Source organism: Myxocyprinus asiaticus, chromosome 4 (assembly GCF_019703515.2).
Source record: "Myxocyprinus asiaticus isolate MX2 ecotype Aquarium Trade chromosome 4, UBuf_Myxa_2, whole genome shotgun sequence".
In the NCBI taxonomy this organism is placed as follows: domain Eukaryota; kingdom Metazoa; phylum Chordata; class Actinopteri; order Cypriniformes; family Catostomidae; genus Myxocyprinus; species Myxocyprinus asiaticus.
Window position 1 is genome coordinate 14,993,523 of NC_059347.1, and position 25,738 is coordinate 15,019,260.

Here is a 25,738-nt window from a genome sequence, read left to right on the forward strand (position 1 = left end):
GACTTTTGAAATCTATTGTATATGTGTTATATGTGATTTAAATCAGCCTTATAGTCACATGCATTCTTAACACTTAGTGTCAAGCCTGTAGTTTACTTGAGTTCACACCTGTTGTTTTTACTAATATACCAGAGATTTAAGAAATGTCATAGACACAGTACTCTTTGGTTAGTGTGTTTATGTATGCAATGTGTCTTTTTGATAGGAAATCCCACCATCTTTAAAATAAAAGATAAAGATGTCATGATTTAATGGTGTTCATATTAAATATTTTATTGTATAGACCGATATGTGCAATACACTATTTGTCTGTTGTCAAATTTCAGTGCTATCAGTGTTTCAGTTTAGTTCAGCATCTCACTATTTAATCTACAAACAATATATCTCTTGAATTGTTCTTTGATCTGTATTTTAATACATTATAAATACGACACACATCAAATATGACCCCCATCACATTAATTAATGATCAGACATTGGGAGGATTGTATAACAGTTTTACATATATTCTGACCATTTCATTTATAGTTATGCTTGTATGTTAGGATAGCTATTCCAAGTGTCATGACAAGGAACAGTGTTGTAATGGATAAGCAGTAGATGGCATCCAGTACACAGTCAGCACTCTGCTGTAACCATCCCTTGGCAACGCTGGAGAGCATATGAGTGAGTGATAGCCAACAGTACTTAAAGAGCAGCACTGAAAGTCCTGCTGAATCTTCCTGCATCCAGCATCTCCATCAGCATCTCTGAGTGAATTGAGAGATTGAATGGCACATTCTCAGGTACGTCAACAGCTTTTATTTATGTGCTGTCAATATCAATTATTGCTCTAAAAATTTATTTTAGTGCCATGAATCCATTGGCTTCATGTCGTGCACACAATGTAGCTTACTGAAAGTCGCTTTGAATGAAATCATTTGCCAAATGAAAACATATACATGTAATGCAGTCAGCTCTTCCATATCACTTGGTTTGTCCTATGTGTAACTTTACAAGCAAAATATACAAGCGTTTTAATATGAAACATATAGTTACAAATTTAGATTATGAGCATGGCAAATTTAGTCAATAGATGAAGTGAAAAAATTGACAAATTTCAGAATGATGTAGTATTTGGTATGTCTCTCTTTTGCTTCAGTGACAGCATGCACTCGAGTTGCACAAGCTTGTGTAAAGCCTGATGATCCACATTAGCCAGCATGTTTTCTGAATCTTCCAAAGATCATCTTGTGTGCTTAAATGGAAGCAAGAAAATCTGACCTTTTGAACAAAAGTGTTAACATGGTCAGTTTTACATATAGTGCAGAATTTAAAACATATTTTATACTTTTTTTTTTTTTTTTATCTTCTCTGTTTCAATTGTTTCTAAATTCTAAAACTTTAGTTTATTTCCAGGTTTAAATGGGAAATAAAAATGTAAATCGACCCCACTGTATTGAAGGAGAATTGAAGGGGAAGACTGAATTAAATGATGATTGATAATGAGTTAATATAATTTTTGTCTTTTTTAGTGTTCTTCACTGGTCCAAAAAAGGTGGTAGCAATAGACTGAGGATAGTAGGATAACCATAATCATGGGGTCAAGCTCATCATCTTATGCCCCTAAAACTATTTACCTGGACGTGGATGGAAAGGTTCAAAGGGTGAGTCTCAAAATTACAAACCTGAAAGGCTGTTTGGTTAAGAATCTTAAACCACGGATAATAGGAACATTAGGTGATGTTGTAACAATACAACAAGCATTCTATGTATCTGGACACTTAAAGGAATAGTTCACTAAAAAATAAAAATTCTCTCATCATTTACTCACCCTTATGCTATCCCAGATGTGTATGACTTTTTTTCTTCTGCAGAACACAAATTAAGATTTTTAGAAGAATATTTCAGCTCTGTAGGTTTATACAATGCAAGTGAATGGTGGCCAGAACTTTGAAGATCTAAAAATCACATAAAGTCAGCATAAACATAATCCATAAGACTCATGGTGGTTTAATCCATGTCTTCAGAAGCGATATGATAGGTGTAGGTGTGAAACAGATCAATATTTAAGTCCTTTTTTACTGTAAATCTACACTTTCACATTCTTCTTCATTCTTCTGTTTTTGCCGATTCACATTCCTTATGCATATTGCCACCTACTGGGCAGGGATGAGAATTTATAGTAAAAAAGGACTTAAATATTGATATGTTTGTCACCCACATCTATCATTTCACTTCTGAGGACATGAATTTAACCACTGGAGTTGGATGGATTACTTTTATGCTGCCTTTATGTTCTTTATGGTGATATGATGATTCAAAGTTCTGGTCACCATTCACTTGTATTACATGGACCTACAGAGCTGATATATTCTTCTAAAAATCTTTATTTGTGTTCTGCAGAAGAAAGAAAGTCATACACATCTGGGATGGCATGAGAGTGAGTAAATAATGAGATAATTTTAATTTTTGGGTGAACTATGCTTTTAAGACACTTAAAAACTTTTGAATAAATGTCATAGCATCGGAAAACAATACTGTATATCAAACAAAGCTGCATTTATTTTAAAGAAGGACAGTTCAAACACACATTTTTTTTTTTTTTTTTTTGTCAGATATACTGACACTTTGAGGTTGTTAAACGCAGTGAAACATGTCTATAGGTAATGTGATGAACTACACGTGGTTTCTCTGCTAGGACACCTGTGTGAACTTGAGGAGAACTGGTTTCATACATCCACTCAAAATCACCATGCAACTGGTTAAAAGTAATTGCAAAAATGGCTCTGAGAAAAGCGCTAGTATGATTTATTTGTAGATGTCACTTAGTTTGACATTTTGTTATCTTATGCAATTACATTCATAAATTAAACATTTCTAATTTCTTTTTTGAGTCACTATCTAATTGAAAAATGTGGACAAACCGTTCTAGTGAGGTCTCTGCAACCTGTATACTGCTGTTACTGGATGCTGGAGATTAATACTGTATAATTACATCAAAAGAGTGGTCACTTCACTTCATAAAGGTCAACATGTACCTTTATAAGGATCACTACTTGAGTTAAAAATACACTGAGAGCCATTGTGGGTGACAGGTGCCTTTGACACAAACAAGTCCCTGTGACACCTGCAAAGGGCAAATTCACATCTTTCCACTTAAACCCAGTATTGTGCTTAAGTAATCACCTCACTGGTGTTTCTAAGCAAGGTTATTTTCTAGGGATAAGTTGCTCTTCATTTCTGAAGGTGCGCAAATTGGACTGTTAGACATTTCTTAATGTTTGCTCTCTCATTGTGCAAATATTGTTTAATATTAAATTTTTATAATGCATAATTATATAATACTTCCGATGGTTTTAGGTCATTTTCAGTCGACACTGTAGCCCATGTGACATCAAAGAGCTTCTTTGTTCATCATCCAATCTTGCCAGGTCAGCATCTTCTCATATGTAAAATTACACTTATTAATCTGATTTTAAGGATTTTTTTCCCCAAATGACTCCCAATTTATTGTGCTCTTATATCTAGAAACACTGCTATACTTTTGGTTGACATGGAAGGAGCATTGATATCTATCGACCCTGCCATGCCTGCAAACACTCCAAAGTAAGTAAGGCTTTTTTACGTAATTACAATGACAACAACAAAAATAAAAAGTTTAGTTCAATATAGTTGTTATTATTAATGAATAAATCAGAAGCAGTAAATGCATACATTCTTTGTCATTATTTCTAGCAACTTGTATAAGGTCGTTCCCCATTGCACAAGCCAGGGAGGAGGTATGAAAAGTTTTTTACTAAACATTTTACTAAAAGAAAGGAATTGTTCACAGAAAAAAAATGCATCATTCACTCACTCCATGCCATTCCAAACCCAATTGATTTTCTTCCGTGGAACACAAAAGTAGATTTTCTTGTACAAAAAGTCTTAATAAAAGCATCATAAACGTAGTCCATATGACACAAAGCTATCGTATGGCTTCAGAAGACTTGCAATATCACACAAGTCAAGACTGCTTTTATGGTACTCAAAAAGCTTTTTTGAAAGAAAAATGTAAAGAATTTTCATTTTTATGAGCCATGTAAAAAAGTTTGTAGCAATAGAAAATACAGCAATGGACAGCATTGTATCATATCAATAAACACCTTTTCTTCGCACAAAAGAGAAGGAAGACATGTTCCAGAATGTTCTGTCACAAGTGGCTGAACAATTCAGCAGGTGAGACGTGTGTCATATCCTGTCACAATGAATGTGCATTTCTTGTATTTACAAATGCTTTGATTTAGATCTGTGTGTGCATGTTAATGAATGTGATCTGTGTTTCAGGGCCTTCAGGATTAATGAGCTGAAGACGGAGGTGACCAATAGACTGGCCATGTTGGAAAAGAGAGTGGAATGTAAGTGTAGCTTTTATATGATGCACATCCTGACTGCTACTTGATGTTGTTGTGAGCTAATAGTCTGAATCTTTGTAATGAAACAGTAGAGGGGCTGAAAGTGGTAGAGATTGAGAGGTGTAAGAATGATCTGAGGAAACTAAGGGATGAGATGACCTCTAGAGGAGGAGTGAGGTATGAACATCACACTGATCCTTTTTAATGTTTTATTTATTGTTTTGTTTTGCTTTAATATTTCTTTGATTATATTTACTGTTTTTATTTTATTTTATATTATTATTATGTATTATTATTTATTTATTTATGTATTATTATTATTATTATTATTATTATTATTATTATTATTATTGAACAAAATCCTGACCTCTCTTCCTTCTGTCCGTAAACATAGTGTCATTTTATTTATTTATTTTTCCTTTAGTTTAGTTTATTCTTCTTTTGCTTTACTTCACTTTGTTTTTAGTTTAGTTTAGTTTACTTTAGTTTAGTCTTCTTTTGCTTTGCTTTGTTTTTAGTTTAGTTTAGTTTAGTCTTCTTTTGCTTTGCTTTGTTTTTAGTTTAGTTTAGTTTAGTTTAGTCTTCTTTTGCTTTGCTCTTTGCTTTGCTTTGTTTTTAGTTTAGTTTAGTTTAGTTTACTTTAGTTTAGTCTTCTTTTGCTTTGCTTTGTTTTTAGTTTAGTTTAGTTTAGTCTTCTTTTGCTTTGTTTTTAGTTTAGTTTAGTTTAGTCTTCTTTTGCTTTGTTTTTAGTTTAGTTTAGTTTAGTCTTCTTTTGCTTTGCTCTTTGCTTTGTTTTTAGTTTAGTTTAGTTTAGTTTCATTTAGTCTTCTTTTGCTTTGCTTTGTTTTTAGTTTAGTTTAGTTTAATTTCGTTTAGTCTTCTTTTGCTTTGCTCTTTGCTTTTCTTTGCTTTGTTTTTAGTTTACTTTAGTCTTCTTTTGCTTTGCTTTGTTTTTAGTTTAGTTTAGTTTACTTTAGTCTTCTTTTGCTTTGCTCTTTGCTTTGTTTTTAGTTTAGTTTAGTTTAGTCTTCTTTTGCTTTGCTCTTTGCTTTGCTTTGTTTTTAGTTTAGTTTACTTTAGTCTTCTTTTGCTTTGCTCTTTGCTTTTCTTTGCTTTGTTTTTAGTTTAGTTTACTTTAGTCTTCTTTGCTTTGCTCTTGCTTTCTTTGCTTTGTTTTTAGTTTAGTTTACTTTAGTCTTCTTTGCTTTGTTTTTAGTTTAGTTTAGTTTAGTCTTCTTTTGCTTTGCTCTTTGCTTTGCTTTGCTTTGTTTTAGTTTAGTTTTGTTTACTTTAGTTTACTTTAGTCTTCTTTTGCTTTGCTTTGTTTTAGTTTAGTTTTGTTTACTTTAGTTTACTTTAGTCTTCTTTTGCTTTGCTATTTCCTCTGCTTTGTTTTAAGTTTAGTTTATTTAGTTTACTTTAGTTTAGTCTTCTTGTGCTTTGCTCTTTGCTTTGTTTTTAGTTTAGTTTATTTAGTTTACTTTAATTTAGTTTAGTCTTCTTTTGCTTTGCTCTTTCCTTTTCTTTGTTTTTTAGTTTAGTTTTAGTTAAGCTTAGCTTAGTTTAGTTTTCTTCAGTTTTCTTTTGCTTTGCTCTTTTTTCTTCTTTCTTTTCTGCTTTGTTTTTTGCTTTGCTCTTTGCTTTGCTTTGCTTTGTTTTTTGTTTAGTTTAGTTAAGCTTAGCTTAGTTTAGTTTTCTTTGGTTTTCTTTTGCTTTGCTCTTTTTTCTTCTTTCTTTTCTGCTTTGTTTTTAGCTTCATACATGCACAGTAATGCCATTAGTAATGTGCTTTCATTTGATTTGATTTTTGTGTTCTGTTTAATAATATTGACAGTGTCTTTATGTCCTGTTTTAATTGGTTATGCTGGTATATATTTTATAGAGTGACCTGCAACTGCAAATACAACTTTACAGATGATGGAAAGAAACTCTCTCCCAGGCGAGATGTCCCAAGCTATCCAAAGGTACAAATAGAAGTGCTTACTAGTATTCCTTTTGTTTTATATATACAAGGCCATATTAAACAATTATTTAATACTGTATTTTGACATTCTCTTATGTCTACATGCAGTACACACTTTCTCAGGAAACTATAGAGGCTCTGAAAAAGCCCACCTTTGATGTATGGCATTGGGAACACAATGAGGTTTGTCATCTTACTATGATATCTGTGTTAAGATATCTGGTGACACTTTACAGTATGGTTACATTTGTTAACATTAGTCAACTACATTAGTTAACATGAACTAACAATGAACAATACTTTTACAGCATTTACTAATCTTTGTTGATATTAATTTCTACATATACTAATTTTTTAATTAAAAGTTGTATTTGTTAACATTAGTTAATAGACTATAAACTAACAATGAACAATTAACTAACATTAACAAACATTAATAGTTGCTTTAATAAATACTGCATATGAATATTAAATTGTTTAAGTGCTAGTTCTTGAAACCTGATGCATTCACTAATGTCAACAAATGGAACCTTATTGTAAACTATTACCAGATATCTTTTGATAAAACTACATTGTTTTGATTTTTATTTATTTTATTGTAAATATTTTTTATGACCAGAGTGTGTACAATTACAAAGAAGTTATCAGTAATATACTGATTGTTTGTGTACTGATTTACTGTTGTTTACAGATGCTAAGCTGTTTGGAGTATATGTATCATGACCTTGGACTGGTTAAGGAGTTCAACATAAACCCCATTACTCTCAAAAGATGGCTGGTAAGATGAACTTTCTCTTGAAAATACTTGATCTATAAACGATATTGGATTTCTGAAAAATAAATCTCTGAAGTATTTCAATACTTCTATTGTGTTGTTGCTAATTAATAGCTGGGAATTCAAGAAAATTACCGTGACAACCCTTTCCACAACTTCCGCCATTGCTTCTGTGTAAGCCAGATGATGTATGGAATGATCCATCTGTGTAACCTTCAGGTGAGGTGACATATTTATTGTCAAATGTGGTAGAGATTCATACATGCCAGATAAGCATGTAACTTGTTTTTGTTCTTTAGGATAGGCTGACTATGACAGACATGTGTATTCTGATGACTGCAGCAGTGTGTCATGACCTGGACCACCCAGGATACAACAACACGTATGTCACTGACATATCGCCCTTTCCAGAGATCAGAACCACTTACAACACTTAATGTTTTATCACATTTTATAACAATGCTTTAGATAACAATTTATCAAACCAAGTGGCATTTATGGTAAAGAAATATAGCATTAGCAAATTTTTCATGCAAAATTTTCACAATAAACAAAATCATTTTTTATTCAGTTTTAACTGATAAAACAAATATAAAATTAGGAGAAAACTTATTTAGACACTATTTGGTATTCAGACTCAGTGGAACAAACTAGGTCTAGCATCATTTGTTTTTATATTTTGTAATCTAATGCAATGAAATTCAGAGAAGATATCTGAGAAGAGTCTTATGCCCCCTGTCATTCTATACTCAGATACCAGATTAATGCTCGCACTGACTTGGCAGTGCGCTATAATGACATCTCTCCACTGGAGAACCACCATTGTGCTGTGGCCTTCCAGATCCTTTCTATGCCCGAGTGCAACATATTTGCCAACATAGATCCTGAATCCTTCAAAAAGATACGACAGGTACCTCACATCCACCACTCATCCACCTGATGTTTGTGTGAAGCAAGTTTCATTGTTATTAGTGGTGACTGCATCACTATTACTATTGTTCATACTTCTGGTTGGGGATTTGAAGATCCTTCGTACCCTATTTAACTTTGGTGTGTAAATCATATCTCATATACTGTGAACTAGAAAATATTCAGTAAAGTAGCTTGTATGAAACAAGATCTAAAACAAGCCTGAAATATTTTTGTGTCTGCTGTAGGCAATCATTACTCTGATTCTGGCGACGGATATGGCCAGACATGGAGAGATACTGGACTCCTTCAAACAGAAAGTGGACAACTTTGATTTTACCAATGAGGAACATGTCAAATGTGTATGTGTTTCCCTGCTTTTTCCTCTGGTTCAACAATGATTACAGTATTACAGTAAATTGCTTCAAATACATGCTGGCTTTTTACTGTATGGTATACATATTTCTTTGTCTTTGCAGCTCAAGATGGTCATGATCAAGTGTTGTGACATCTCCAATGAGGTCAGACCTACAGACGTGGCAGAGCCATGGGTGGACTGTCTACTGGAAGAGTACTTTATGCAGGTATCTCCAGAGTGAAATGATTCATTTCATGCAAGTGCTTTGAAAATGAATGTGTTAAAAGGATAATTGAAATTGAAAAATGAAAATTCTGTCATCATTTACTCACCCTCATGTGGAACACAAAAGGAGATGTTTAGTAGAATGTTGATGCTGCTATTTACCACACAATAAGAGTGAATTGTGACCAGAGGTTGTCAAGCTCCAGAAATGAAAAAAGTGCCATAAATGTAGTCCATATGACTTGTGCACTGTATTCAAAGTCTTCTAAATCCATACAATAGGTTTGATTGAAAAAAAAAAGACAGAAATTTAAGTTGTTATTCATTGATAATCTTCTCCTCTCCTCTAATCACATGCACGTTTGTGTATATTCAAGAATGGGATGTTAAGACTTGTCTTGACAGGTTTGAAATAATTTGCACCTAATGTCATTGGTTCTTGTGTGTTTTGCACAATTTAAACATGCGCATATTCATATTGCACAATTGAGATTTGAAAGATGCGGCGTAAAGGGAAGATTTTCAGTGAATGGCAACTTAAAGTTCGGTCTGTTCTACACACAAAGCAATCATGGCTTCAGAAGACTTGGAACAAAGTGCACAAGTTGTGTGGATTGTTATAGTACTTCTATGGTACTTTTTGCTTATTTTTGAAGCTTGGCAGCACCATTCACATTCAAGAAAAAGATACATTTATTCAGGTTACAAATGACATGAGGGTGAGTAATTATGATATTAGAGCTGTCGAAATTATCACGTTAACGCATGTGATTATTTTGTGTTTTTTTTTTTTTTTTTTTTTTACCTGATTAATGCATTTACAAATTTGACATTAGATTTTGACATTTCATTCAGTTCTGTGTGAGTTCTTAACAGAGGTGGTAGAGAAGCCAAAAATGTCCTGGTTACTTTTGTAACCTCCATTCCCTGATGGAGGGAACGAGACGTTGTGTCGATGTAGTGACACTAGGGGTCGCACTTGGGAGCCCCAAACACCTCTGGTCTTTGAGATAAAGCCAATGGGAATTGGCGAGTGGAATTTGCATGCCACTCCCCCGGACATGCGGGTATTAAAGGAGCTGGCTTGTAACCACTCATTCAAGTTTTGTGCTGAGGAGCCGAGACAAGGTCCCGGCCATTTCAGCGGGTAGTTCAGTGTTGTGGCAGGAGGGACACAATGTCTCGTTCCCTCCATCAGGGAATGGAGGTTATGAAAGTAACCAGGACATTCCCTATCTGTCACTCACTCGACGTTGTGTCAATGCAGTGACACAAGGGGTCCCTATACCAAACGGCACAACTAGCTGTAAAGAGCAAGCTCTTACTAGTGTTACGTGAACTGGCGGTGTGAGATGGGCAGACCATTGTGTGCCTCGTAGCCAGCGCACCCGGCCGTCACGTAACCTCCCCCAACGCTCTTACGAGCATCGTACGGTCCCCTGCACCTCAGGGACAAGTCGACTGCCCAAAAAATGGGGACCGGCTGCCCCAGCTACGGCCTCTTCTCTTTCTCTCCTCAAAAGCAAAAATCGTTCAGCTGTGGGCCTTATAGTGTCTGCATTGGGGGGGTGTCACTCCAAAGGGGAAGACACCGCGGAGACCACACCCTGCCCGAGGGGGAGGAAATACGTCACATGGTTTACCGAGTCTTGTTAGCAATGTCTCATGTGGAGAAGTCCCCGTGGTAGGTCCTACCCAGGGGGGGAGGGGCCTCTGCCCAAGGAAGATGTGGGTTCACCAACAGGGGAACTGTCTCGCGGAATATACATCACACGGGGTTACATATGGGCAACCAGAGCATGTGGAGCACCAACCCCAGTACAGAGCCAAGTTAGCACATGTACTGGGCCGGCAACGAGTTTCTCCGCACACTCGCCTTCCCCAGGGCTAAGGAGAAAGGACATCCAGGGTCCACGACTTCGTGAACACGACTGGGGGTAAAAAGCATACGTCTTCGCCTCTGGGAGGGGAAAGGCACTATACGAAAGCGGTACACCCGGCCAGCTGTCCCGCAACTTACCTGCTCGTACCTGACAACACACAGGGCGAGACTGGCTCAACCCGGAGATTGTAGAACTTTGCGAAGGTATTGGATGTTGCCCAGCCCGCTGCTCTGCAGATGTCTGCTAAAGAGGCGCCATTGGTCAGAGCCCAGGAGGCCGCCACACTCCTAGTAGAGTGTGCTCATAGCCCCAAGGGGGGCAGCACATCCTGGGCGTTATATGCCAAGGTGATGGCATCAATGACCCAGTGGGTGATCCTCTGTTTGGAGACAGCGCTCCCTTTCCGCTGTCCTCCAAAGCAGACAAAGAGCTGCTCAGAGCATCTAAAGCCCTGCGTGCGATCCAAATAGATGTGCAAAGCACGCAGACACAGCAACGACAAGGGGGCAGGGCTTGCAGGTTCACCACCTGATCCTGAAATGGGGTCATGGGAACCTTGGGCACATAGCCCGGTCGGGGTCTCAGTACCACGTGAGAGTATCTCAGACCGAACTCCAGGCACATGTCGCCGACAGAGAACGCCTGCAGGTCCCCTACCCTCTTGATGGAAGTGAGCGCAGTCAGGAGGGTAGTCTTCAAGGAGAGTGCCTTTAGCTCAACTGACTCCAGGGGCTCAAATGGAGCTCCCTGTAGGCCCCGAAGGACCACGGAGAGGTCCCATGAGAGGATGAAACACGGTCTGGGAGGATTCAGCCTCCTCGAGACTTACCATCAACTGCATCGTGGTGCGTTGCTATAGCGGCCACGTACACCTTCAAGATGGAGGGGGACAGCCGCCCCTCCAGCCTCTCCTGCAGGAAGGAAAGCACTGACCCAACTGCGCATCTCTGGGGGTCTTCGCGTCGGGAAGAACACCACTTAGCGAACAGACGCCACTTCAAGGCATACAGGCGCCTCGTAGAGGGAGTCCTAGCCTGAGTGATCGTGTCTAACACCGCGGGCGGTAGGCCACTTAGGTCTTCCGCATCCCATCCAAGGGCCAGACATGGAGATTCCAGAGGTCTGGTCGCGGGTGCCAGATGGTGCCCCGTCCCTGAGAAAGAAGGTCCTTCCTCAGGGAAATTCGCCGGGGGGGGTACTGTCGCGAGGAGCGTGAGGTCCGAGAACCAAGTCTGGGTGGGCCAGTAAGGTGCTACTAGGATGACCTGCTCCTCGTCCTCCCTGACCTTGCACTGTGTCTGTGCAAGTAGGCTCACTGGTGGGAATGCATACTTGTGTAGCCCCCGAGGCCAGCTGTGTGCCAGCGCATCTGTGCCAAGGGGAGCCTCAGTCAGGGCATACCAGAGCGGGCAGTGGGATGATTCCCGGGAAGCGAACAGGTCTACCTGCACTTGACCGAATGGACTCCAAATCAGCTGGACCACCTGGGGGTGGAGTCTCCACTCTCCCCTGAGCGTGACCTGCTGCAACAGCGCGTCTGCCGCTGGTCGCCCTGGATGTGAGTGGCTCGCAACGACTTGAGCCGCTGTTGACTCCAGAGGAGAAGGCGGGCGAGCTGCGACATGCGACGAGAGCGCACCCCGCCTTGGCGGTTGATGTACGCAACCATCACAGTGTTGTCCATCCGGACCAACACGTGCTTGTCCTGGATCAACGGCCGAAGCCTCCGCAGGGCGAGCAATACTGCCAGCAACTCGAGGCAGTTGATATGCCAACGCAGTCGTGGCCCTGTCCAGGGGCTGGTGACTTGCACGCCCATTGCACATGGCACCCCAGCCACGCTTGGATGCATCTGTCGTAGCCACAATGCACCTGGACACATGCACTAAGGGGACCCCTGCACGCAGAAACGCAAGGTCTGTCCAAGGGCTGAACATGCGGCAGCAGATCGGCGAGATGGCCACATGATGTGACCTGTGGCACCATGCCCATCTCGGGACTCGAGTCTGAAGCCAGTGCTGAAGCAGTCTCAGATGCATCAACCCGAGCAGCGTGACCTCTGCCGAGGATGCCATATGACCCAGGAGCAACTGAAATTGTTTCATTGGGACCGCCGTTCTCTGCCTGAACGCCTCCAGACAGTTCAGCACTGACTGCACTCACTCGCTCATGAGGCACACCATCATAGAGACTGAGTCTAACTCCATGCCGAGAAAAGAGATGCTCTGAACAGGGGAGTGCTTGCTCTTTTCCCAGTTGACCTGAAGCCCCAGCCGGCTGAGTTGGCTGATCACCAAGCTCCTCAGCATCAGACTGGACAAGCCCACTCTCTGATGCTGTGATCAAGAGCTCATCCTCTTCGCAAGCCCAGAATGAGATTGCGAACTCGCCCTGAGATGAGCCGGCAGTCTCATCCCAGAACACGACCAGGGCACACGAGCGTACTGGGGAATGGGAGGTCCGTGGGGGGTTTCCCAGCGGAGAAGCTCCCATTGAGGTCCCCAAATCGCCCCCAGTGCTAACAGCCGCGGCCTCATACCCGTAGGTAGAAGGACCTAGGCGGGGAGCCGCTGGGGTGGATTTCCCTCTGACGAAGGTAGAGCCGCGACAGCAATGTTGCCATGGTCATGTTCTCGCAATGAGGACATGACCCATCCACGAATGATGTCTCCGTGTGGGCAGCGCCCAAGCACGTCAGACAGCGATCGTGGCCATCAGAAATGGAGAGATAGCGACCGCAACCAGGAATTATACACAAATGGAAAGGCTCCGTCTGTGCCACTCTTTTAGTAGGAAAAAATACTCTTTTATTAGGAAGAATATACTCTTTTAGCCACTGAAGCGCCCAGGGGTGTTCTCTGCACACCACCTGTGCAAGAGGGGGAGAAACTGCTGTAATGCGCCATAAATCCAACAGCTTTCGAGGTGAATGGATCGGCGGAGGAATTCAGCTCGCTGAAACACAACCGCTCGGCTCCGAAGACAAAATCTGAATGAGTGGTTGCAAGCCAGTTGCAAGTACCCGTATGTCCGGGGGAGTGGCATGCAAATTCCACTCGCCAATTCCCATTGGTCTTTTCTCAAAGATCAGAGGTGTTTGGGGCTCCCAAGGGCGACCCCTAGTGTCACTACATCGACACAACGTTGAGTGAGTGACAGATAGGGAACTGTACTCAAGAAGAAGTATCAAGTCTTTTAAAAATGTTTTTAGTACTAATGTTAATAATTACTTGATTAATAGTAAGAAAGTATCGAATTAAAAGATTACTCAAATAGCGAGTAACTAGTTACATTGGAAATTACATTGCAAAATCTGATTATAAATTTTAACGCCTTGCATGCATGAATCATGTGCCTTTTTGTCATCCTTTACACCCACTGTTACAGTGATAGTTTAAAAATGAAAATGATGTTATCATTTATTCACCCTCATGTTCTAATCCAGAATGACTTGGACACAATGAACACAATTAAGATGTTAGACAGAATTTTAGCTTCAGTCACCATTTAACTTCCATTTGTTTGCCATTTTTGAAAGTAAATGGTGACTGAGGATGTCAGTCCCTAACGTTCTTCCTAACACCTTTTTGTTTACAGAGAAGACGAAGACACAAAGGTTTGGAACAACAAGAGTGAGTCTAAAAGATGAAAGAATATTCATTTATGGGTGAACTATCACTTTAAATATACTTGTCAGATCAGGTTGGAAAATTAGAAGAAAAGTTTAGAAACTTTCCTAGCAATTATTACAGAAAAAAACTAAACACAGGCTCAATTATATTACTTTTTATAACACTGAATGTTCTTAGTTATGAATCAAAGAAAGATTGTCCATTATTAATGCCTAATGTCGCTATTTCACAACTTTTTAAAGTCCCTCATGGATTCTTATTTAAGTATATTCAGTAGTTTACAATATATACACTGACAAAATAATTTAAAAGTAAAGTTGCACCTTATCTCTGTGTTTAGAAGCACGTTTAGGCTTATTTTAGTTCAGAGCTTGTTCTCTGTTGACCTGAAGAAAAACACATTGCCTGCATGCTTAAAGGCCCAAACATACTCTGCGCAAGAACGTGAACGCAGACACACCTTGTTACGCAAGCTCAATTTCACGCATCCTTGCGTTGTGAAATGTGTCAGCGCTCAATTCATAACACAACGCAAGTACGCGCTGCATTCTCAGCATTGCAGCAAGGGGTGCTAGAGAGGATTTTCTTCTTTCAATCAACTACTGTCATGGCGGACTCGGGAAGCAATTTGAGTTTAATCTTTTCGAAAATATATACGACTTCTTGTCCCCAGTCCATTCAGACGAACTTGTTTTTTCTCCATGTCTCTCCCCACTCCTCAACTATCGACTTATCGACCACATCCGGGCTGCATCCGAAAACGTAGGCAGCTGACTTGTTGCCTAATCAGTTAATGGCTTAACACATTCTTGAATGAATGGAACGCTTAAGGAAACTGGTCTCAGAACAGTTTGAAAAGCACCTTATTTTCATCCTGCCTCCGTATTCAGCCTCCGAAGGCAGCATTTTCCTGGTTTTGGATGCAGCAATGGTTTCGTATGCAGCACTGGTTTCGTGGTCACGCCTAAAAAATCGATTGCCCTCTTGTGGTCTGAGGTTTGTAACCGCCAGTGCAACACAAAAGCGCATGTAATATATGTACAACGTGACCATGCGTTGGCCAAGCGCTCGCGTCTGCGTGCTTGCATGAAGTATGTTTCGGCCTTTATAATGCATAAGTATGGTTGCCGTGAAGTACAAAACAACAAATCTAAAAACACAATGGCAAATCAGAAAACAAAAGAGCAAATCAGAAAACACAACGGCAATTCAGTTGAAACAGAAACGGTAGGTACCATAGCTTCATAGTTTTGTTTCCTGATTCGCTGTTGTGTTTTCTGATTTGCTCTTTTGTTTTCGGATTTGCCATTTTGTTTTTAGATTTGTTTTTTCGTTTTGCACTTCACGGCCACCGTACATATGGCTGTATGCTAGTGCAGCATTATCAAGCATGCAATCAGCAGAGCAAAATAACATTCTGTCTACATGCCAAACGCCTCGCCTTGAAAGTAGACGGCTGCAGTCAGGGGAGGAGTGAAATAAGTGCCGTCAAGTTGGACAATTTTCACTTCTCGTTGTGGATCAGACACCTTCGAGATCAAAGGCAGATATCAGGGGATTGCTGATAAAGTGGATATCATTTAAATTCTGTTACTTTAAAATGAAAATAAATATGATGAAAAAGACACTCAGTGTAGTATGTATCTGTTATTTAATAAGACGTGTCTTTCCATCCATTTGTAGTTTAATAAAGACACGTATTTTAGGTATTTCTGAAATATGATAAAAAAAAAATCACATATCCCATAGAGAGATTGCACTGTCAGAGTGTTGGGAATATAAAAATCTAACATTTTAGAAGAGAATGAAACATCACATCACATCACGGTTGTTGTTTTTATTTTTATTTTATTTGTTCAATGCCATACAAACAAGAGGTATTTATACATAGTCACCATATTAATATAATTTACATTGCCAGACACAATATTTACATACATTTTAGTTCTTTTAAAACTTTACATGTTTTCAGTGCTTTTTTGTTGTTTGTTTTTCATCATGGTTGTTTAAGCCAATGAGCATTAAGCTGTGTTGTCAGCAAGACGTTTCCCATCATGCTTTTAGTTTGCGCAGCTGGAAAAATCCAACTGGGCCACCTGGCTCTTACAACTGCACGCGCCTCGCTCTCACGAGACTTTTTTGGCATATGTCACCATGACATCACAGCAAGTCAGACAGATTTTTAACCGGCATGCACCTGCCACTGATCACCGGTGATCGGTTCTGCACAGAGATTGCTCATCTCAAACAAGCCTTACATCAGACGCGAGCAGGGCGGCACGATGCAACAAAAACAAATTGCTCCCATTATAATAAATTACGTTGTCTACAATGGATGGGTCCACATGGCGTTGTGACACGACATCACTTGCGTCAGTTGTAGACAGTTTGTAACATGAATTTATATGCACTGATGTATTGCAGCAGAAAATGTATAATTAAAAACTGAGTTCAAAAGAGCCCATAGGTACAGAATCACGCTGAAACTGACCATTACCATAACAAACAAGCCCGCGTTATCATTATCACCACAACTTACTGCAACATGTTCTCTTAGCTGAATCCGTAATTCTGTATGCTGAAATTCCCGCTTGTTTTGGTGTTGAATGAAGACATCGCATAAACATAATTCTTCATTTTCACTGTGAAATAAAAACGTCATGGTTACTGGTGTAACCTCCGTTCCCTGATGGAGGGAACGAGACGTTGGTGTCGATGTAGTGACACTAGGGGTCACTCTTGGGAGCCCGAGACACCTCTGGTCTTTGATAAAAGGCCAATGAAAATTGGCGAGTGGTATTTGCATGCCACTCCCCCGAACATACGGGTATAAAAGGAGCTGGTATGCAACCACTCATTCAGGTTTTACGCTGAGGAGCCGATATAAGGTCCGGCCATTTCAGCGGGTAGTTCAGCGTTGTGGCAGGAGGGACCAACGTCTCGTTCCCTCCATCAGGGAACGGAGGTTACACCAGTAACCATGACGTTCCCTATCTGTCACTCACTCGACGTTGGTGTCGATGTAGTGACACTAGGGGTCCCTATACAAAACGCCACAAGGCTGAACTGTGTTACGTGAACTGGCGGTGTGTGGTGGGCAGACTTGCTGTGTGCCTCATAGCCAGCACACCAGGTCGACACGTAACCTCCCCCAACACAGTTATGAGTGTCAAACGGCCCTTTTTGGGGACAAGTCGACTACCCAGAGATAGAGACAGGCTTAACCCAGTCATGGCCTCTTTCCCCTTCTCTTTTTCCACTCCCTAAAAAAGAAGGGGGATTATCCGACTGGGCCGCCAGGTCTAGTCGGGGGTGTCCCTCCCAAGGGGAGGACACCGCGGAGACCACACCTCGCCCCAAGAGAGGGGGGATATTTAAGTGGAAGAATACATCACATGGTCTTTCCAACCATGTGGAGAGCCTTCAAGGTAGATCCTACCCAATGGGGGAGGAGTTACTACAACATGGAGACTGAGGGGCTCTGCCCAAGGAAGACGCAGTTTGCCAGTAGGGAAACGAACTAGCGGAAGATATAGATCGCATGGGGTTAGCCTTACAGGGAACCGCCACATGCGGAGCACCTACCCCAGAACCGGGCTCTTAGTTAGCGCGTGTACTGGGCCGGCAGCGAGTCTCTCCGAAAACTCGACTGCCACAGGGCTCGGAGGAAGTCAACCAGGGAACAACCTTTGTGAACACTACTGGGAATTAACAGCGCACGTCTTCAGCTCAAAAGGAGGTGGAAGGCGCTATGTGCAAGCGATACACCCGGCCGGCTATCCCGGGCTTATCCGCTTGTGTTGCGTGCCACTACCTGGGACGAAACCGGTTCCACCCGGAGGTTGTAAAACCTTGCAAAGGTGTTGGGTGTTGCCCAGCCCGCTGCTCTGCAATGTCTGTTAGAGAGGCACCTCTGGCCAGGGCCCAAGAAGCCGCTACACCACGAGTAGAATGGGCTCGTAGCCCTACCGGGGGCGGCATGTTTTGGGCGAGACATGCCATAGTTATGGCGTCAATGAGCCAGTGGGCGATCCTCTGCTTGGAGACAGCACTTCCTTTCCGCTGTGCACCGAAGCAGACAAAGAGCTGCTCAGAGAGTCTAAAGCTCTGCGTGCGATCCAAATAGATGCGCAAAGCGCGCACCGGACACAGCAACGCCAGGGCTGGGTCTGCCTCCTCCTGGGGCAGCGCTTGCAGGTTCACCACCTGGTCTCTAAAAGGAGTGGTGGGAACCTTGGGCACATAGCCCGGTCGGGGGTCTCAGGATCACGTGAGAATAGCCCAGACCGAACTCCAGGCACATTTCGCTGACAGAGAACGCTTGCAGGTCACCTACCCTCTTGATGGAAGTGAGCGCAGTCAGGAGGGCAGTCTTCAAGGAGAGTGCCTTAAGCCCGGCTGACTGCAAAACTCAAAGGGGGCTCTCTGTAGACCCTGAAAAACTACAGAGGTCCGATGAGGGAACAAGGCGTGGCCTGGAGGGATTCAGCCTCCTGGCGCCTCTTAGGAACCTGATGATCAGATCATGCTTCCCTAAGGACTCACCGTCGACTGCGTCATGGCGTGCTGCTATGGCAGCAACGTACACCTTCAAGGTGGAAGGGGACAGCCTCCCTTCCAACCTCTCTTGCAGGAAGGAAAGCACTGATCTGACTGCGCACCTCTGGGGGTCTTCCTGATGGGAAGAACACCACTTAGCGAACAGACACCACTTAAAGGCATACAGGCGCCTCGTAGAGGGAGCCCTAGCCTGAGTGAATGTGTCTACCACCGCAGGTGGGAGACGGCTTAGGTCTTCCGCGTCCCGTCCAGGGGCCAGACATGGAGATTCCAGAGGTCTGGGCGCGGGTGCCGAATGGTGCCCCTTCCCTGAGAAAGAAGGGCCTTTCTCAGGGGAATTTGCCCGGGGGAGCTGTCACGAGGAGCGTGAGGTCCGAGCACCACGTCTGGGCGGGCCAGTAGGGTGCTTACCAGGACGACCTTCTCCTCGTCCTCCCTGACCTTGCACAGGGTCTGTGCGAGCAGGCTCACTGGGGAAAACGCATATTTGCGAATGCCAGGGGCCCAGCTGTGCCAGCGCGTCTATGCCGAGGAAGGCCTCGGTGAGGGCGTACCAGAGCGGGCAGTGGGAGGATTCTTGGGAGGCGAACAGGTGCACCTGTGCCTGACTGAATCGACTCCAAATCAGCTGGACCACCTGAAGGTGGAGTCTCCACTCTCCCCTGCGGGGAACCTGCCGTGACAGCGCGTCCGCTGTAACGTTGAGGTTGCCCGGGATATGAGTGGCTCGCAGCGACTTGAGGTGCTGCTGACTCCGGAGGAGGAGACGGCGGGCGAGTTGTGACATACAGCGGGAGCGCAGACCGCCTTGGCGGTTGACATATGCTACCGCTGCCGTGCTGTCTGTCCGAACTAGCACGTGCTTGCCCTGGATCAACGGCCGGAACCTCCGCAGGGTGAGCAGAATTGCCAGTAACTCGAGGCAGTTGATGTGCCAACGCAGCCGCGGACCCGTCCAGAGGTCGGTGGCTGCGTGCCCGTTGCAAACAGCGCCCCAGCCCGTCTTGGAGGCGTCTGTCGTGACCACGATGCGCCTGGAGACCAGTTCTAGAGGAACACCTGCTCGTAGAAACGAGAGGTCGGTCCAAGGGCTGAAAAGACGGTGACAGACCGGTGTAATGGCCACGCGGTGTGTCCCGTGGCGCCATGCCCGTCTCGGGACTCGAGTCTGGAGCCAGTGCTGAAGCGGCCTCATATGCATCAACCCGAGCGGGGTGGCCACCGCCGAGGACGCCATATGCCCCAGGAGCCTCTGAAAATGTTTCAGTGGAACCGCTGTTTTCTGTTTGAACGCCTTCAAACAGGCCAGCACCGACTGGGCGCGCTCGTTCATAAGGTGCGCCGTCAAGGAGACTGAGTCCAACTCCAAACCGAGAAAAGAGATGCTCTGAACCGGGAGGAGCTTGCTCTTTTCCCAGCTGACCCGAAGCCCTAGTCGGCTGAGGTGTGAGAGCACCAGGTCCCTGTGTGCGCATAACCCGTCTCGAGAGTGAGCTAGGATTAGCCAGTCGTCGAGATAGTTGAGAATGCGAATGCCCACCTCCCTTAACGGGGCAAGGGCAGCCTCTGCGATCTTCGTAAAGACGCGAGGAGACAGGGACAGGCCGAAAGGGAGGACTTGTACCGATACGCCTGACCCTCAAACGCAAACCGCAGGAAGGGTCTGTGTCGAGGAAGGATCGAGACGTGAAAGTACGCATCCTTCGGGTCTACCGCCGCGAACCAATCTTGATGCCGGACGCTCGCTAGAATGCGTCTTTGCGTCAGCATCTTGAACGGGAGTCTGTGTAAGGCCCGGTTCAGTACTCGCAGGTCCAAGATTGGCCGCAACCCACCGCCTTTTTTCGGTACAATGAAGTAGGGGCTGTAAAACCCCCTCTTCATCTCGGCTGGAGGGCTTTCTTTTTTTTTTTTTACAGGTTCTATCGCGTCCTTCCGTAGGAGGGTAGCGATCTCCGCGCAAGGTAGCAGCGTTTCCATCTTTCACCAAGGTGAAGTGGACACCGCTGGACCTGGGCGGATGCCCAGCGAAGTGAATCGTGCAGCCGAGTCGGACGGTCCGGACCAGCCCTCGCGACGGACTGGAAAGCGCAAGCCATGCACCCGAGTTCCGCGCAAGGGGGACCAAAGGGACAACGTCATCGGATGTACCGGCGGGTGGGGCCTCGCGGCGGGGCGGAGCCTGAGGTGCCACACCCCATCGTGGCCGTGCTGAGTCAGAGGACATCGAAGCACTTACCTGGCTCCTTGTGACCACCCCCGGAACAGCCTGGGACGGGGGAGGAAGAGGCCTGTCCTCATGACCCGTGGAGACTGTCACATCGGGGGCAGATTTGTGCCACAGCTGGGCGCTCAGGGCGGGAGACCGCCGCTGGAGCGCCAACCTGCCAAATGGAGTGGTGGACGGTGGTCGTGATGCCAGCCGTACACACCGAATATGTGACCCAGGGAACAAGGAAACCACTCTTGCGGAGCTCTTGAGTACTGCAGCCACTTGGGCATGCAGCGCAATTAAATGCAAGAGGTAACAAAAAGAAGATCTGCTTACCAGCTCCAGAGCAGCGGGTTTCGTTGTCCCTGGGTCACCCGTCTCAGGGGCGCTTCGAAGACCTCCGTGGGTTCTTCGGTGCCGGCTGTGAGACGGGTGGCGTCGGCTTCCTGCGGTGGGCTCCACGCCGGGGCCGGGCCGGAAGGGCGGGCTGCGGCGGAGCCGGTGCAGTCACCGCAGGGGGACGCCCTCGGCGATGAGTAGATGGGGGGATCTTGAGCCACGCCGGGGCAGGACAAGCCGGCTAGCACCCATCTACTGCTCTACCATCGAGAACTGCTGGGCAAAGTCCTCGACAGTGTCGCCGAATAGGCCCGCCTGGAAAATGGGGGCAGCAAGGGATCGTGTCCTGTTGGCCTCACCCATCTTGACCAGGTTGAGCCAAAGGTGGCGCTCCTGGACCACTAGTGTGGCCATCGTCCGCCCGGGAGACCGTGCCGTGACCTCCGTCGCTCGGAGAGCGAGGTCGGTCGTCGAGCACAGTTCCTGCATCAATCCCGGGGCGGAACTACCCTCGTGCAGTTCCTTTAGCGCCTTGGCAGACTTGCAGGAGAGCCATGGCGTGCAGGGCGGAGGCGGCTTGTCCAGCAGCGCCGTAGGCTTCGACCGTCAGAGACGACGTAAACCTACAGGCCTTGGACGGGGCTTTGGGCACCCACGCCAGGTGGCGGCGCTCTGCGGGCATAGGTGCACCGCGAGCGCCTTTATCCACCGGGGGATTGCCGAATAACCCTTGGCCGCCCCACCATCGAGGGTAGTGAGAGCGGGGAAGCTGAAAAGATCGGGACCGGGCAGTAAAAGGTGCCTCCCGCGATCTTGTCAGCTCTTCATGCACTTCCGGGAAGAAAGGAACGGGGCGGGGCGTGGCTTTGAGCGGCTGTCCGGGAAAGCATGTCGTCATCTCCGCGTCAGCCTGTGACTGGGCGATCGACCCCGAAGGGAGGAGCCCAGCCGAGGCTTCCGACTGGACGAGCCCGCTCTCCGATGCTGCGCTCGAGAGCTCATCACTTTCGCGGGCTCCGAATAAGAGGTCGAACTCGCCGTGAGACGAGCCGGCGGACTCACCCGGAAGCCCGATCGGGGCAGACGAGCGTGCTGGGGGATGGGAGTTCCGCGGGGGGATACCCGGCGGAGGCGGTCCCATTGGGGTCCCCAAATCGCCCCCAGTGCTAGCCGCGCTGGCCTCAAACCCGTGGGTAAAAGGACCGAGGCGGGAGCCTCTGGGGTGGCTCGCCTCCTTACGAAGGCGAGCCGCGACCGCAACGTTGCCATGGACACATTCTCGCAATGAGAATGTGACCATCCACGAACGCTGTCTCCGCGTGAGCAGTGCCCAGACACGAAAGACAGTGATCGTGACCGTTAGAAGGCGAGAGATAACGAGCACAACCAGGAATAACACACAATCGGAAAAGCATCTTTAAAAAGACGCGTCTTTAAAAAGACGTTCCGTGTGTGCGCTCTTTTAGAGAAATATATACTCTTTTAGAGGGGAAAAATGCTCTTTCAGAAAATATACTCTCTAGTTTTTCTGCCGAAGCGCCCAGGGGCGTTCTCTGCAGTGCACCAGTGCAGAGGAGGGAGAAGCCGCTGAAATGCGCCGTCAGATCCAGCAGGTGAATGAACAGTAGTATTCAGCTCAATGAGCATGACCGTTCGGCTCCGAAGAGAAAATCTGAATGAGTGGTTGCATACCAGCTCCTTTTATACCCGTATGTTCGGGGGAGTGGCATGCAAATACCACTCGCCAATTTTCATTGGCCTTTTATCAAAGACCAGAGGTGTCTCGGGCTCCCAAGAGTGACCCCTAGTGTCACTACATCGACACCAACGTCGAGTGAGTGACAGATAGGGAACAAGTTTTTTCCTCATGCTGATGCTGCAGTGTCGAGTGACAGAGCGCCACTGTAAAGTTCCAGTGTCGTAAAAGTCCCATTCAAAAATCTCTCAATAATCACGCATTTATTAACTGTTATTGAATTAAAATCAGTAATGTAACTAGAGTAATGTCCCCCATTGTAATGAAGAGTACTTTGTTTTTCATTAGAATTTCATTTGAGTAAGAGTAAAATTACCTGCCATTAAATCTACTCTTAAAAGTACATTTTCTCCAAAGTTACTCAAGTAAATGTAGTGCGTTATACCCACCTCTGGTTCTTATCAGTGGTTGGAACAGGGCGGAATCTTTGCGATGTGTCCGGGGATATTACACTGATGCACACACCACAAACACACACACACACACAACAACGATTCTGTGTCAATGATCAAATGATGGAGGGAGGACCTCTTAACTGTACTTTTTTTGTACAAAACAAACTTAGATGTGGTGAAATGCATTCAGATGACAAGCTAGAGTGAAGCATCAGAATTTCCACGGTGTCACATTGTGCTTCTGTCTTACTGGAAAATTTGGATAAAGTATAATTTACGTGTGCTGTGCCATGCAGCGATAAAAACAAAAGACGTTCTCTGCAAGCACATTTCATGTGGAGTTTGAAGCGGCACAAATCATAATCATATCATAAATGCGGCTTCATGATTGCTGTAGCAAAGTGGAAAGCCACAATTAATATTGTTGAGGATGATGGTTTAAAAGATTTAATGCTAATTGCAATGAATATGCAACCTAAGAGGACTAGTTCTATCAATCAGTCAACCTCCCACTTACACTTTGGGAAATTTTTTATATTACTTGTTTTGGTGGTATTTTAGTGCATTTCTGTCATTACACTGTGGTGTTTGGTTGGAAAATTTTAAAAAACAAAATTGACAGGAAAAAAAACTATATATATATATAGTCAAACGTCAGGAATTTTGAAGAATCTGCGATTAATCGCGATTATCTATGAAAAATCATGTGATTAATCGCAATTCAATATTTTAATCGACTGAGAGCACAAAATTATATATATATATGATAATCTTGACTGCTTTTTGGGTTGATTTGGCAGAGCGATCGAGAGAAGTCGGAAGGTCTTCCTGTTGCTCCATTTATGGACCGTGACAAAGTCACCAAACCAACGGCACAGATTGGCTTCATTAAATTCGTCCTCATCCCAATGTTTGAGACAGTCATGAAGGTGTGTATTCACAGACTGATTTATGAATTGGAATTTTAAATTGGAATTTGTAATTCTAATGTCAAGACAACTGTCTGTGTTCAGCTCTTTCCTCAGATCGAGGAAATCATGGTACAGCCTTTGAGGGACTCTCGTGATCATTATGAAGAGCTAAAGCAGATTGATGATGCCATGACAGAGGTAATGAGCCCTACCACCTATAGCAAGGCCACGTCCACACTAATCCATTTTTAGTTTCCTAAGTCATCCGTTTTCCAAAGTATGTAGTAATGGAGAACCTTTTTTTAAGTCTTTATTTTCGGTGAAGGAAAAAGTGTGAATGAGATGCGTAAACATGTCAAAATCATTGTGTTTTCAAATGAAAACATAGAGTGGACGAAGCCTAAATCTGAATTGCCAACTCAGTCTTTGAATAAGAGAAGCTGTGAGAATAATGTTTTAACCTCTGCTGTTAGCAACAATCATGCAGTTTTTTTTTAGAACAATCATAATATGTACAGAATGCAAACCTCTTTTTGACTTTATTGTTTTGTACCTTGTATTAATGTGATGTTTTGCCTTCAGGCACAGAAGAAGAAAACAGAGAGCATGTCTTTGGGTGGAAAGAAGAAATAGACAGCCTGCTTCTTTTATGGTATAAATTAATTACATGCTAATAATTTCCATTAATTAGCCATTATTTTCATCAATTACAATTTCCTAAACAATATTCTGTCAAATATAATGTTTTCTCTACTCATTAAACTGTGAAAGGATAAATTATTTTAACATTTACAAATTTAAACACTTTTACATTTTTAAATGACAGAGCTGTCCTCTGCTAACCTTCCTGCAACACAAAGCCTCTTATACCATGATTTCTTGAGTGCCTTGTCCTCATTTTCATTGTCCTGTCCTCTTCCTTTAGGGATCTCAAGCTGATCCAGTTCCCAGTTTCTTGAAACTGAGGTCTAGAACTGTTTGGGCTCTCCAAGGTTCAAAGACAGTTTTGGACCTCTTCTGTGTATTGAGGCATGAAGAATGTCCACAGAAGGCAAACAGCAGTAGTATGGAGAGGGGTCAAGAAAACAGATTATGTGTCTTTTGCTGGTCTAATTATTCTTCACAGATATTTTTGCACCATTGAAATGAAGTGCTTGGCCCTCAGATATATATATATATATATATATATATATATATATATATATATATATATATATATATATAGATGATCTCAGCCTGCATCACCTTTGTCTATTGATGGACTACACTCTTATAATGGAATACATAGACTATCATTTGATGGCCAGCAAAATCCTTCATCAGCCAACTAACAAAGGACAATGCATCTATGTGAAGTTCTGCAGTTAATCCAGGAAGGACTTCAAAGACATTAGTCATTAATCTTTAAATTCATAAAAAATCTTTTTTTTTTTTTTTTTTAAAC

General features: G+C 43.8%; 1 protein-coding gene across 1 annotated transcript; it reads left to right on the forward strand.

Moving 5' to 3' along the window:
* Positions 1–695: 695 nt before the first annotated feature.
* LOC127439866 (high affinity cGMP-specific 3',5'-cyclic phosphodiesterase 9A-like) lies at positions 696–25,377 on the forward strand. Its single transcript, XM_051696135.1, has 21 exons — positions 696–785; positions 1,142–1,287; positions 1,515–1,646; positions 3,343–3,413; positions 3,511–3,588; positions 3,718–3,761; positions 4,146–4,200; positions 4,309–4,379; positions 4,466–4,553; positions 6,259–6,340; positions 6,448–6,522; positions 7,031–7,117; positions 7,229–7,333; positions 7,414–7,496; positions 7,868–8,024; positions 8,272–8,385; positions 8,503–8,607; positions 24,184–24,312; positions 24,397–24,492; positions 24,877–24,946; positions 25,220–25,377. Exons 3-20 carry the CDS (start codon positions 1,578–1,580, stop codon positions 24,925–24,927), a joined length of 1,560 nt encoding a protein of 519 aa, XP_051552095.1. The 5' UTR covers positions 696–785; positions 1,142–1,287; positions 1,515–1,577; the 3' UTR covers positions 24,928–24,946; positions 25,220–25,377.
* The last annotated feature ends 361 nt before the right edge of the window (positions 25,378–25,738 follow it).